We start from the raw sequence: 15573 nt of genomic DNA, 5'->3' as shown, positions 1-15573 counted from the left end.
AAATCCTCCCCTCAGCCTCCTGCACTCTAGCGGATGTTTCATTGCAAGTTTTTACTACTCGCCTTAGATTGTTTTGAAGTTTGCGTACTGCTGCTTGCGTACGCAAATTCTCAGCTCTGGTTTCTTCCCGGTGCTGCACCATCACTTGATACAGCATATCCAGGGTAGTCCCGGATGTCTGAGAACTCTGAGACGAATCAGCCAAGTCTGGAGGAATGTTCTCAGCAGAGGTAATGAGAGCAGGAGAGCCCAAATTCTTGTCAGCTTCAAGTTCTGAGGGGGAGATCCCGCTACCTGTCCCCCTAAGAACCGTGTTCTCCTCAGCCCCCCACTCCATTCGAGCAGAAGGAGAGTCGCCATTATCTGCTCCCTCTTCAATGGAAGAGCTGGATCTTTCTTGAGCCCCACCAGTTAAGCTAGAGGTGCTAACGTCATCTCTCCACTCCCCGTCCAAACTCTCCAGCTCCAATGCAGTAGATAAATCCAACATTGAGTAAAAATTCCCTGCCGAGTCAACTGATTGCGTGTCCCCGATAATATCAGCCTCCTCCTGAGAGTTAGTGTGAATAGTGCTGCCAGCAATAATAACATCCGAAGTCACGCCTTGAGGGTATGATCCCTGAACAAAGAGAGTAGCTGTGCCCTTGCTAGCAATGCTTGCGGTTTGGATGGTAGCAGTCTGTGAAACAATGCCAGAGCCAGAAGGAGGAGCCAACGCCTCCATATTCGCGCTGCCACTGACGGCCCCGGCAAGATTATCTCCAGAGTTTATCGGCTGAGATTCAGAATCGCCCAGTTGGTCGCCAGTAGTCTTCTCCTTCTCCTTATTCAATGACTTATTTCCCTTTTTAAACATGCCAGGTATTTTTTTAGGAGCAGTACCACTACAGGTCCCAGCATGCAATGGATCGGTTTCGGGCAGCTTGAGAGGAGTAGCCGGAATAGTCAGAGTACTGTCCTCCTGCACGGATTCTAAATCGATATTTACAACTTTTAAGGCAGTTCCAGGATTACCCGGCTTACCGGTAATAGTTGCTGCAGCAGTCACTGCCCGTGTTTTTGGTTTGGGACCCATCACCGGTCCTCGTCTCCGTGACCGTCTCCCCAGCGCTCCTTCGACTTTGGACTGCCCGTCAGTAACACCTGGTTTCGCCGAGGGAATCCGTGACCGACTCCCCAGCGCTCCTTCGCCTTTGGACTGTCTGCCAGTAACACCTGGTTTCGAGGAGTCCTGAGCCCAGCACAGCAGTCGTCCAGCGCCCAGCTGACTCCGCCTCAAAGACTGCCCCGAGGTACCGGCCGCCGAACGCCAAGCAATTTGCAAGTACCGGCGATATTTGTGAAGAAAATCCTGCCGCATGCTCGTGAAACTTGAGATGAAAGATCCGCCCAGAGCACTCAAGCACTTCTGTCAGTGTCCGAGAAAGGAGAGCGAGCGCCCGACAACAGCTACAGGTGAGAGCGCCTTACAGCAAGCACGGTTCTGCTGCTCACTCGGATGCGCACGCATCTGCCATCTTGCCTCCAAAAAAATCACGAGATACATGCAAACTTCTCAATTACACTTACGTTGAGTAGCTGTTCTTGTTCCAGCATCTCTAAACATGACCACTTTTGTTTGATTAACCGATCTATTGACTTATTGATATAACATGCAACCTTATCTGTCTCACCTTGTTGTAACTTCTGTGTAGTGACTAGGCAATCAACCTTCTGTATTACTGATTGCATGCTTTCCCAGAAGGCTACTTATACTGACCTGGTCACATCTCGGCCTGCCTTTCGTTGACTCTCTATTGGAAATCTGGCCAAACATCCTACCGTATGTGCCTTGTAGACATGCACCTTCTTTCCATTTGGCATTACTCTTTCTATTTCTCTCCTGCCTGCTGACCCAGAGTGTTAGGATGTCCATATCCTGGCACACTACTTATTCAGAGTATGACATATGTAGGATATCTGCCGAAAATTGATAGGTGTTCCTATTGAGAGTATATAGCTAGGTATACACAATATATTGGGCGGACAGGACATCCACAAATGTTTGGCAGGTGTCTCGGGTACGTCAAGCTTTTAATAATCCCCTTACTCGATTCCCAGATGCAACTGAAAACAACTGAGATCAAGATGCTTGACAAATTAATAAACAGACATTGCAAAATAATACTAATTACTCATGGCTGTGGGTATAGCGCGTATGAAACATTTGCGAGGTTCTCGTGACAAGCTCATTTTTAACTCCTACACCTCATAGGTGGAGTTGTTTATGTACAATTTCCCTAGGCACAATGATCTCTTCTTTTCACCAGCCTTCAGACCTGCAGTCACTTAATGTTAAGTGTCATGTAATGGTGCATTGCATTACTTATATATGCTTAATATCAGACGATGCATTATTAGACGGTATCAGTAACTAAACAAAATCTACACAGTGAAGTAAACAGTATTTCACTTTTAGTCTCTGACAGAATCTGTTTTTCATTAGCCTAAGAAAAATGGGCATTCATTTTTCTAGCTCAACAAATACACTTTAATTGTAGAAGAAAATAAAGATGCTACATAAACGTGTCAGTATGTAATACACCATAGTTCCTTCAGAATAAGGAAACTCTGAACGAAGAAATATGTGGTCAGGAAACCTGATCTTAATTTAAAAACGTTAAGGGCATAAAAAAAAATCTAAACCCACACAAACCAGCTTTAAAAAGCAGTCACCGAAAGAAGGAATTAAAAGAAACTAACAGGTGCGAGTCAAATATATTTCAAAGCAGAACTCAACACCCACTTTCCTGTCACTCTCGCACACACTGTAAACTGCTCAAGGGACAGGATTCCTCCCACACACTGCAGACAAATATAATCATGTGTTGTCAGGCGAAAAATATGTTGAAAGTACTCTTGCCCACAGTATACAGCTGTCACTTGAGCAATTAAAACAATGATCTCAGCAGCAATTAAATACATATTTCTGACATACCTCCATTAATAAAGCCTGATCCTCTGGCACAGGACAATTCTCCACAGCCAAGGCGAACTGTTCTAATGTCACTGAAACAATTACATCAAAAGGGTTAATCAAATCTCTTTACAGTATAGTGTATGCACTAACATTTTGTTTTTTATTTCCAAATATTTTATTGGCATTTAAAAGCATTAAACAGCCATTCAAATGTTACATTGCCCTTGCAAGGAATAGAAAGAAAAAATACCACAATACACAAGTCATAGAAGGAAAATATGCAGTGATCATCATGAGAGTTAGCAAACAGTTTTAGGGTATACAATATAGATCCACCTACATCGAGGATATATATATTGCCTCAGTGAATAATCACCCTTTGGGAAGTTAAGTTTCCCTAAGATAACAGACCAAGAAACAGTATATCTTATGTATTGGGTACATCTGCAATACAAAACAATATGCAAGGTACAACTAATAGCATCGGGGAAGTGGGGATTGGGCAAAACAAAGGAGAGAAAGAGGAAAGGGTAGAGGGAGAATCCAGTCCATAGGTGGTGATTTGCCTAAGGTCCTGAATGTGCTGGAGAGAAGTGCCCATGCTTATGTCCAGACTATTGAACTTGTCTAGAGAGTGCCAGACAGCGGTGGAAAACTGGAGGTGCTTCGGCTGGTTAGATTGAACCTATGAACCTCCTACATTGGACCCCGGATAAATTGCATAAACTTAACCTACGAGAAAATAATACTTGATGGAATCGCAAGGTGGGGTTGGTTCTCAACAACACGTTTTTCCAGTGCCCTCTCCTTACTCAATATTGGGATCAAATTCAGATTCATTTATCAGCTATTTCTAACACCCTGATACTGTAGGGTTTTCCCACCATGATTCTTGGCCCTGGGCTTCGAAGACTAAGCTCAAACTTCGTCACATAGACATGGCTCTACTGAATCTCCTCCTCGCGACAGCTGTAAAGGTCATTTTGGCTGAATGGAAATCCTTCAATCATCCCTCATTTCATACAAGGTGGGCTTGGGTCTCTTTCCTGAGAGGGGCACATGATTCATAATCCAACCAACTGAACTATTTCTAAATGCAGGTACTGCAGTCTTTAAAAACCGTCAACAGGAAGGAAAGGTAGAACCACACACAAACCATATTTTAGAGCAATTCTCAAGGTCATTTAGAACACAGAGATCTGCCATAATATGCCAGATGTGGACCGTGGATGCCAGAGGTGGGCCCAGATTCCAGGGATGGACTCTGCATGTCCTTGAGGATCATCCCATGGAAGAGATGCTCAACTGAAGCCAGGGGTGGGGAACTGCCTCCAGGAGTGGTCACCAGATGCTAAAGATGACCTCCAGATCCCAGTCCAGTGATGGTTGCCATATGCCATGGCATCCATATTAGAAAGTTGGGATGGGCACAATATGCCAGAGACACCCAGATGTCTACCAGACGTCACTGATGACCACTGTATGCTTAGGGTGCCAAGTAGAAGATAGAGGTGGCAACTTATACAAGGATTGGCTACTGGTTGCTAATAATGTCCACCAAAAGCCAGGTATGGAAATAATCTGACAGCGATTGTCATCATGTGCCTGGGATTTATCACATACTAATCAGTAGATCATAAATGTGTGTCATTTGCTTGGCCTCCGCACAGGCATAATAACTTCCCAGCAACCCTGCTTCCCGCGAACTGGTTTGTAATTGTATCTCCAGAGGAAGAGAACGTCAAAGTGGGAAACATGGAGAAGTGTTGGGACATGGAAGGTCAGTGTACACTCATTAATGCTCCACCCAATAATCTCCTTCCTTATCTCATTGACCATTGGCTCTTTGAGGGAAGGAGGAAGTGATCTAGGGGCTGTTCTGACCTCTTTTTAGGGTTCAAACAAGAAATGTCATTTTCTTAAGTTCTCCTGAAATGGCAGTTCTGACCGTGGTCTCTGTCCTTTGACTGAAAAACAAACACAAACATGTGCTCCTGGTGCTTCGCGAATGTGTCCTCCATCCTCCAATCTTGGGTGAGGACCTTTTTGATTGGGTGAATGCTGTGTCTGGATCACTGGGTGCTCCATGGTTACTGTGACGAGGGAGACGGACGAGGTAGGTAATAACAGATCTCACAGAGCGTTCTACAAAAACACTAATATCACAGAGCCAAGAATTGAATGCATAAGGCGATGCTAGATTGTTGTGATTATTCTGGCACCATAGCCATTCATGGTGTCTAGATAGGTCTCGACACTACTATATTAATTAACATTGTTCTAACCCGGTATTTATTTCGTTATTATAGTTTTATATTTGATTTCTCCCTGTTGAGGCACTTATTCTTAGGTTCATGTTAGTTTTCCCCTTATCATTTTCTACAAAGTTTAATTGAATAACAGAATTTCTCTGCTGTAGGGTGTCTTCGTCGATCAAATTTAGATATTTGACACACTAGCTGCACAGATCTAAGACACAGCAGTCATCCCCTTTTTCTGACATTTGTAGTTCTGTTATGTCAAGTATAGTTTTAGTCTCAACCTTATTTCGTTTTACGCCTTTATTTTTAGGCTCGTAATAATATATCTCCTCTTTTTAATAAAGTTCTATTTAAAAATGAGTCTTTCTTTTGTTGTAGTCTGTCTTCGCTGTTTGACCTTATATCAATGGCATACGCGCTCAATAAAGTAGGGACAGTAACGTCATCACGTTCGTTTCGTTGTTACGATTCAGGTACGCCCATGAGGGAGTCACATGACTGAATCCTCGTAGATTTAAACTCGGCGTTTTTTCACAACACGCTACACCTAGGAGGCCCGTTGTGCCCCAATCTCTTGGTCACTACGACGGAGTATATCAGGTATGTTTTTTGCCAGCTCAACAATTTATAGATTTCAAGTATTTTTTAGAGCAACCCCCGAGTTATTAATACCATTTATTTGGTTATTTTTAGACGTACCGTTCTCTGATGCACCAATTTTACAAAGAAACGCTACAGCAGAATATCGTCTGCTCTGTTAATCTTATCTATCAAGTAATTCACTTGTTGAATTTAGAAACTAGCGCACTTTCTTTGTGCATTATTCATTATGTAATTTCGAGCACATTTATTCATACTCCCTTCTGATTTTCGTTCTGTTTTCTATTTTCCTTATTAGTTGTTCCGTTTCGTCACCATTGTTTTTATATTTACAAGAATAGACTTTGAAGCCTTGTCTATTCAGGAGGGTCCTCTAGCGTCACTTACAATCATCTAATGGACTCAGTCTAAGAGGTAATTACTTTGGAGTCTGTTATGGGTCCCTTAGGGATATCTTTAAAAATTTTGTAACAGAACCTTACAAGATATATATGTTTTCTCTAGTCATGGGTCCTTTGTTTTGGGATTGTTGTGATCCCATTATTACTAGTTTTTAGCTTTCGTGGTTTTATACAGAATACCCTTCATATTGTTTCGCCTTATCAGTATACCAATGTAAGTGTCTATTTACTTTATTGAACTCACTTTATAAGAATGTTCAAATCGCATTATTAATGTATACGACCTTAATCGTATATGAATTCGTATATTGTTATCTATATTACAGATTATTCACCAGGAGTAGAAGGACCTATCTTAACGTCTGTCCTCTAATCTTTATAAGCGACCAACACACTACTGCGATTTAACTTCATATATGAAGTAAGTGTGTTGTCCCTTTATGCATGATTTTTGAACACCAACTATCAAATGGGGTTTTCATTTTAACCATCTGACTATATTATAGTCTTCTTTCTCTCCTTTCTCTTACTTCGACTTGTTATGAGCACTTAGACGTATGTACTATTATTTGCAGGTAATAATGTCCTGAGTTGTCTGGGACATGTGATTATATCAATTCAGGGAATTGGGTATGTACTTGGAATAATGTTTTTTGGATCATTCTGTTTAAAAACACTTTTTTGAAAAAATGGTAGCTAGTATTGTTTTTGATAATTTTATGTTGATATTTTCTTGTATTTTGAATGAGATTACTTGTACTGATGTTATTGTATGACTTTTTTTAAAAAAAAAGAAACGTCAAATATTTATTGAGTCTGAATGTTCTTTATTATGTTCCTCAGGTAAAATCAGTGGCTTGTTCCTGAAGAAGGCATTTTATTACGCCGAAACGCGCGTCGGATAGACATTAGTGATAAAGATTGCCACCTTGATACATTTGTATATTTTATCGAATGACAATGAAATGAGTGAATCTAATTGTGAAATGTATAATTATTGTTGTTTTTAACTTTGTTTTTTTATAATTAAATACACAACATTTTTCTACATGATTGTCTTGTCTACTTTTCCCTGTACTATATATTTGCACTAGTATTGATTTGCTATTATTGCCTAGGAAGTTTTTCTCTCATACTTCCTGCCGGGCGACCATCTTGGGTGAGGACCTTTTTGATTGGGTGAATGCTGTGTCCGGATCACTGGGTGCTCCATGGTTACTGTGACGAGGGAGACGGACGAGGTAGGTTATAACAGAGCTCACAGAGCATTCTACAAAAACAATAATATCACAGAGCCAAGACTTGAATGCATAAGGCGACCGAGAACAGTGGGATACAGTTTTCAGTTTCAGACCAGGGGCAGAGCACTTTTGCACTATCACAACGCGTTGGTCGAAGAACGTGCCTTTCGCTCAAGAGTCCGTGTTTACTTAAGGGAGTAATGTTTTAGACGCCTTTCCTTTATTTGCATTTATTGCCCGTCGTTCAACACATACAGCTCAAGAGTATCCAACCGCTGCGCTGCACTGCTAAATTAAAAACCGTGCATATGCACAATGTCACAGTGTGCACTGTAAACTAAGTTCACCATTCTGCGGATGCAATACAGGCAGCCACACTGCACCTTTTCCATGCATAGAACTCCGATCCAAGTGACTGCCCGGTAGTATCTTTTCTTGAAAACAAATGGACGCCCTTTGGTAAGGAGCAAATGGTCCCAAAAGGGAGGTAGTCTATGACTGGACTACATCATCACCATGATCACGGCATGAGATGGAAACAAATTGTTTGCAATACATGACTGGTGTATAACCTGCTGTCAACAAATAAAACGGAACGCTCCACCAGAATATTCTGTAATGCCCATAAGATTTCAGAAGGGTTTCACATGGCAGAGCCTTGCACTGAGAAGAATGAGTGGGTGTTGCCGTTTCACATTCCTGGTAGGAAATACGGAGGCAATGGGTCCGATGTACTAAGGACTGGGTTGCAAAGCAGTCACTGCTCTCCCTGCCCCTGATAACCCAGCTCAAATGTACACAGTGACAGCGGCCCCGTTCGGACAGCTTCCACTTTGCAAGCGGATCCAACCACTTTTCAATGCATTGCATAGTGCGAACTCCACCCGAAGGTTTACACAAGCACCAGTTGCATTACAGACGGACACGTTAATTTTTAGGCACGGGGAGATGAAGTGATTTGCCCAGAATCACAGGATGTTTGAGCGTCCATGCCGAGACTCAAACCTGATTCCCCAGCATCAAAGTTGGCCGCTCCAGCCGTTAAGCCACGACTGTAATGTCGCGATATATGATGGCGTGACTACGTCGTGACGTAGGATACACGCACTGGCCAGTTAATAAAAGGGCAGGAGCACGTCCACGTCGGCCTGTTGGCGACGGAGACAGCTACTTGCAGTTACACCTCATCCAAGGCTCCTGTGATCATTAATGTGCTAAGCCCCCAGCCCCTGACCGTCACGTCCACTTCATAGTGTCCGCACTACCCAAGTGTGGGACACAACACTGGCAACGAGGGTGGGCGTACCTTCGTGCGGTGGCGCCGCAAGTGCGCTGTGCAGCTCGTGGTGCTCGTGCCCTTCGGCTGGTGCCTGTTGCGGCCCCGGCGTGTTGCCTCCTGCTCCGGGAGCGTGATACCCCTGTGCGATGGCCCGGTGTGGCCCCGAGGTGAGGCCGCTGCGAGCGGGAACCACTGGTCACAAGCGCGACTCCCGTGCCTGCCCCTAACGACGCTCCTGCGCCCCGCGTGGTGCTCTGCCATGCCACGTGTCCCCGCCTCTCCTCACCCGGCCAAGAGTCGTCCAAGTGCGGGTGGGACAGCGCACGAATCGGCAGCGCGACAACGCACGTGGAGACGGCATTCACCGCCGCGCACCCAGTAGCATTAAAGTGGAGGCCTGGATCGGGCCGCAAATCGGCCCGCCCACTTCCGGCTTGCAATTCCTCACGCATCGGGAGGAGAGCCCGGGAGCCACGTGGGGGAAGAACTGCACCACACTGTGCTCTGCCCAGAAGCGAGTGCAGCAAGCCACACCCAACAGCAGCACCCGGGGAAGGCGACACTGAAGGAATACACCCCAACACCAGCATACAGTACCGTAGAACAAGAGCTCCTCATTCAAAACTGCCATTACCCCACAATTGCCATTGATACCTCAGGCACAGTGAGGTGCAGCGCTCGCTCAGGGCGTCATCGGCTACAGCGCTGCGGGCACATCATCCATCCTAGGACAGGAAGGCAGTTTACCTGGCAGCATGCCGGACCGACGGTGTAGGGTGCGTGTACGCAAGACATGTCGCAAATTCCCCCCATTGAGCCCTTCATAGTCGAAGGATCCCCGTCATCCCTGGCGCCTAAATGGAAGGATTGGGTCGACCGCCTAAATATCTTCTTTGAAGCCACTAAAGTGCACAAAGAACAGAAAAGAGCAATGCTGCTCCACTTAGGAGGGAAAGACATCCACAATATTGTCAAAACGTTAGTGGAAGCGACGCCAAAGAATCACCACACCTTAATAAATGCCCTAAATGCTCACTTTGAGCCCATGGCCAACCAGGACTACGAGAAATTCATTTTTCGTCAGGCCCGGCAACTTCCGGATGAATCCCTGGATACCTACCATGCCCGACTGAAAAATCTGGCCTCATCATGTGGGTTCCAGGATGAAACGGAGGAGATAAGAGGGCAAATCATTCAAGGATGTGCCTCTGCCAAGCTTAGGGAACGAATCCTTGAAGAATCGGGAAAACCGCTAGCAGAGATTCTCACTCTTGGACGCACCAAAGAGCTATCCAAGGCTCGCGCGACTCACATGGAGGCAGCCCTCCAAGCACCAGTGAAGACTGAACTGGTCAACGCAGTCACCACCAAACCAGCGTCGAGAGGGAACAGGAGAGGCCCATGCGGTGCCGCAGCGGCGCCCGCCACCACCTGTGGATACTGTTGTGGAACACCCCATCCGCCTGCGGACTGTCCCGCAAAAGGAAAGAGATGCTCAGGTTGTGGGCCATTCAATCATTTTGAAAAAGTGTGTAGAGCCAAGAAATTTCGTAAGCCGCGACCAAGGGTCAACACTGTGAGAGAGGATGACAAATCGCCAAGTGATATGGATGATGATGAGGAGGAAGAGAGGGTAGTGCAAAAGTGCACATGATTGGGACCACGACCCGCAAAGCATGGCGTCTGCCCCAATGCCATCTTCAGGTGGGGGACCAAGAGATCACTGCGGTGGTTGACACTGGAGCCACTATTAACATCATGGCAGCTGCCCTCCCCGCACCTTACGACCCACACCTCCGCTTCAGCCCTCCACAATCGTAGTGTTCGCATATGGACAGGACACTCCATTGAAGATCCTAGGGCGGTTTAAAACGGCAGTGACGCATGGAAACCAGAAAGTCCACACAAACATCTACGTCACGGAGGACGGTCAAGGCATGCTCCTAGGATGCCGCGCTGCCGAGGACCTGGGGATCGTATCCTTCTCTTTCAGCGTGCATCAAGAATCCATACAACATCTCCTGGAAGAGTTCGCAGAAGTATTTGAAGGGATCGGCAGATTCAAAGGGAAGGAAATACACCTGCATGTGGACCCCACCATCCAACCGGTGGCCTTACGGCATCGAAGAATTGCCTTCCATCTGAGACCCCAAGTGGAACAAGAACTGAAGAAACTTGAGGCTGCTGGTATCATTGAAAAGGTGACGGGACCCCCCCATGGGTCTCACCCATTGTGGTCACTCGAAAGCCCAAGCAGCCAGGGGCGGTGTGCATCTGTGTTGACATGCGCCTTCCGAATGCCGCCATAAAGCGCGAGCGACACATTACCCCTACCATTGACGACCTCATCGGAGAGATGGCGGGAGCCTGCTGGTTGTCCAAGCTTGATTTGCGATCAGGATACCATCAACTGGTTCTCGATGAGGCGTCACGCAACATAACCACATTCTCCACCCATGTGGGACTGAGACGATACACCCGGCTAAGTTTCGGAGTATCCAGCGCTGCCGAAGTGTTTCAACATGTCATACAAGAGCTGATTGCTGATTTTCCAGGAGTCATCAACGTCAGTGATGACATAATGGTCCATGCCAAGTCTCTACCTGAACACAATGCCCGTCTCACCCAAGTACTCCGAAGACTACGCGAAGCTGGTCTAACGCTCCATCGGGAGAAATGCGAATTTTTGAGGACCAAGCTGCAATTCTTTGGATATACTTTTTCCATGGAAGGCGTCAACTGGGATCCCGGAAAAGTGCGTGACATCAAGAGCACCGTTGCCCCAGCCAGTGTGACCGAGGTCCGAAGCTTTCTGGCGATGGTCAACTACTGCGGTAGATTCATCAAGGACTTGACATCGCTCATGGCGCCGCTCCGAGAACTGACTAAGGCCCAACGAATTGCAGCTTGGTCCTCAAAAATTCGCATTTCTCCCGATGGAGCGTTAGACCAGCTTCGCGTAGTCTTCGGAGTACTTGGGTGAGACGGGCATTGTGTTCAGGTAGAGACTTGGCATGGACCATTATGTCATCACTGACGTTGATGACTCCTGGAAAATCAGCAATCAGCTCTTGTATGACATGTTGAAACACTTCGGCAGCGCTGGATACTCCGAACAAGCCTTCAAGAACATCAAAAATACCCTCTCGGAAGCGACCACACTAGCCTTTTTCGATCCGGAGAAGATGACACAAATCGCGGTGGATGCTGGCCCGGTGGGTCTGGGTGCTGTCCTGCTACAGAAGCGATGATTGGAGGAAGACTGGGCACCAGTGACGTTTGCAAGCCGGTCTTTAACGGTGACCGAGCAAAGACACTCTCAGATAGAGAAAGAGGCTATCGCCATTCACTGGGGGTGTCGTCACTTTCACCTCTATGTTTATGGCAAACCGTTCACCGTCACGACAGATCACAAGCCGTTGGTGGCCCTCTTCGCTGGGACATCCACTCAACCTCCGCCGAGGATTGAAAAGTGGATGCTCCAATTGCAGGACTACAACTGCCGTGTGGAGTATCAGCCGGGGTCCCGCAACCCGGTGGACTATCTATCCAGACACCTTCGAGAAGCCACTGACAAGGAGGATGCCGCGGACACGGAGGAATACGTTCGATACATCACTGCCAGATCCTGTCCCATCCCCCTGTCGATGCAGAGCTTAGTAGAAGCCACGGCACAAGACGAGTGTCTCCAGTGGGCCAGAAGTATTCTACGGCAAGGGAACTGGCACAAAGCCAAGGAAGAGTGGAAGATCTTGACCATTCCTGCTCAAAGGATAATGGAAAGCCTGCATCATGTGAAAGACGAACTCACTGAAGATCCCACAGGTTGCTTGCTACGAGGGCACAGTCTAGTCATACCCACTGCGCTCACCACCAGATGTGTGTAACTTGCCCATGTTGGCCATCAGGGCATAGTCAAGACTAAATCACGTCTTCGTTCTAAAGTTTGGTTTCCACTCATGGATGAGCTGGTAGAGAGCATGGTTCGGTCTTGTTCAGCCTGTCAAGTCACCGGAGACCTACCTCGCCCTGCCCCGATCATGACGGAACCTTGCCCGCAGTCTCCCTGGTCCTGCGTGAGCATGGATTTTGGCAGTCTTCCAGATGGCCGGCACACCTTAGTGGCCATAGATGACTATTCCAAATACCCGGAGGTGGAAATTGTTGGGACTCTCAGTGCCAGTGAGGTAATACCCAAAATAGAGAAAATAATGGCCACTCATGGTTTGATAAAGGAACTACGGACGGATAATGGACCACCGTTTCACGGACAAGAACTATCTGAATACCTCACCAGTCTTGGAATACAGCACCGTCGAATCACGCCCCGTTGGCCTCAAGCTAACGGTGAGGCCGAACGATTCATGAGAACTCTCAATAAAGTCATACGAATTGCCCATGACAAAGGACAATCCATTGAGTTCGCCATTTTCACCTTCCTGCGTGGCTACCGGCAGAGCCCTCACACCACTACTGGGTTGGCCCCTGCCCACCTGCTGATGGGTCGGGTCGTCATGGACACCATCCCTCATCATCCTCAGTGGCAACCAGAGAGGCTCAATGACTGCCGGATTGACACGAGGCGGAAGAAAACCCATGCTCAGGTGAGCCATCGCCGCAATGCCCAAACTAGCCTGATCAAGGAAGGTGACCTGGTCCTGTTGAAAAATAGATGCCAAGGGGGAAAGTTCCAACTCCCTTATGAAAAATTGCCCTGGACTGTGGTGAGCGTTAAGGGAACCCGAGTTATTGCGACTAGGGGAAGAGAGACTGTGACTCGAAACATTTCCCACTTCAAACGAATTCACGCCACGACAATGGATCCTGATGCGACTCCCATTACTCCCCCTGTCACGAGTGTCCCCAGTGAGGACCCTGATTTGAGTGATGTCGGAGTTGGTGAAGCTGAGGCGGAGGTGAGCACTGACGCCCCCGCCGTGCCTGACTCTCCACCATCTGAAGAGGTTCCAGAGGCGGCTGATCCCTTGCTGCCTGGTCGAGGTCTGTCCCAGTTCAGTTTGCGGAGAAATCCTGCACCCTCATCACGACTGCGAGGCTATGTTATGTAAGACTGTTCCTTATTGTTTATGTTGTTCACTGAATGCCCCTGCTGCAGAAGTGGGGAAAGGATTTTTCCCTGGGACAATCATAAGTTTGGTATCTGATAGAGTAAAAAGGCATAATGTCATGTTGTTTAAAACTTTGTTGGGGAGGAATGTAATGTCGCGATATGTGATGGCGTGACTACGTCGTGACGTAGGATACACGCACTGGCCAGTTAATAAAAGGGCAGGAGCACGTCCACGTTGGCCTGTTGGCGACGGAGACAGCTACTTGCAGTTACACCTCATCCAAGGCTCCTGTGATCATTAATGTGCTAGGCCCCTAGCCCCTGACCGGCACGTCCACTTCATAGTGTTCGCACTACCCAAGTGTGGGACACAACAACGTCCTTGCAAGTGAGGAGGCCGTGTTCATACTAACCCCTGGCGTCCTTGTTTTACAATATGAACCTGCTATGTGAACATTGGAGTCACAAAGATATCTGTGGCTCACAGTGTCTCTTTTGGACACTGCGGTTGGAGTTATATACTTGCAAAGCCTGCAACTTAGTGCACCGCTCGCTCTGAGAGGAAACATCTTCCACACACCTAGCTCAAAATCATTATAAATAAACGTTAATTGGTGGAACAATATTGCTAAAGCGTATATTTTCCATTTCTCGAAGAAGTTTGAAATTCGAGTGGTATTTTGTGGAGGATTTGGTTTCTAGTTTATTACGGATTTGCCTGTTTAAAACTGGACATTGAATTATTTTCTGTTAAATGCAACCAAATCGTAATTTATGTGTTTCAGATTAAAGCTGCATAAACGATACGAAGGTGGCTAATAGGGGTACGCTACTACGCTGTTTAATTCTTATATTCGTGTATATAAGTAGTAACTGCCTGTTAAGAAATGACGCCTGAATGCTAACCATTACACATTCTGTTGTCGCTCGTGAAGACCATTTTATGTCATGATCAAGCAACGAAGGAATGCGGAAATGTTATGTTATACAGGGGTTTGTTATGTTATACAGGGGTTTTATATAGCGTGCGGCTACTCGAAGGAGTGTCCCGACGCTTTGAATTGCACACTAATCACATAACACAACAGGGAAAGTAAATAAAAGAGAAACCAGAGAAAAAGAAAACCTAATAGGGGCCAGAACTAAGAAGTAAAAAGCCAGGTTTTGAGCCCTTTCCTAAAGGCCAACAAATTAGGAATGCTGCGCAGGGACACAGGCAGTTTGTTCCACAACTGAGGCGCTAGTAGTTTAAAAGAGCGGCCACCGATGCGAGATCTCTTCACACGAGGAACCGCCGCAAGGGACAGGGCTTCAGACCTAAGCGACCTGGCAGGAAGTGACCTTGCTCCTGAAACCTTCCTGTACTTGTAGTAATTAAACCTACAAATTATCCGAAGGCTCCAGTGCGGAAAAGGATAGCTAGACTGTGGTCAAGACACATTTTTATGGATTTTCCCTTAAGCTGCTTTTGTTGAGGAAGCTTTGATCGAGGCCAGCATGAAGCGGTGGGGGGTGAGCGTGGGGGGGGGGTGGGGGGGTATATTAATTATATTTAAATTATAGACTGTGCTTTTAATGGGAATAAATAAGTGCAGGTACTCATCAAAATGAGCTTGAGGTCTAGTGAGTGGGCGGGGCAAAGAGCAAGACATGATGATACTTAACGACTTCTATTATAGTTGCAGCACACATCAACACACAAGAGAAATGCGATAATATGTTAACAATTCCTTTTGTGGCAATAGTTGCACCTTTTTAATG

General features: G+C 46.4%; 1 protein-coding gene across 1 annotated transcript in view; it reads right to left on the bottom strand.

The window, feature by feature from the left end:
- Window positions 1–15573, bottom strand: part of ACOXL (acyl-CoA oxidase like) — a 969051-nt gene that overhangs the window by 124061 nt on the left and 829417 nt on the right. The window contains exon 17 of the mRNA XM_078648763.1: window positions 2978–3048. Coding sequence (XP_078504889.1) covers window positions 2978–3048 — 71 coding nt within the window. The remainder of the gene's footprint in view (window positions 1–2977; window positions 3049–15573) is intronic.

Source organism: Lissotriton helveticus, chromosome 6 (genome assembly GCF_964261635.1).
Source record: "Lissotriton helveticus chromosome 6, aLisHel1.1, whole genome shotgun sequence".
Classification (NCBI taxonomy): Eukaryota; Metazoa; Chordata; class Amphibia; order Caudata; family Salamandridae; genus Lissotriton; species Lissotriton helveticus.
The sequence above is the reverse complement of the archived record's forward strand: the minus strand, read 5'-3'. Positions and strand labels throughout refer to the sequence as shown.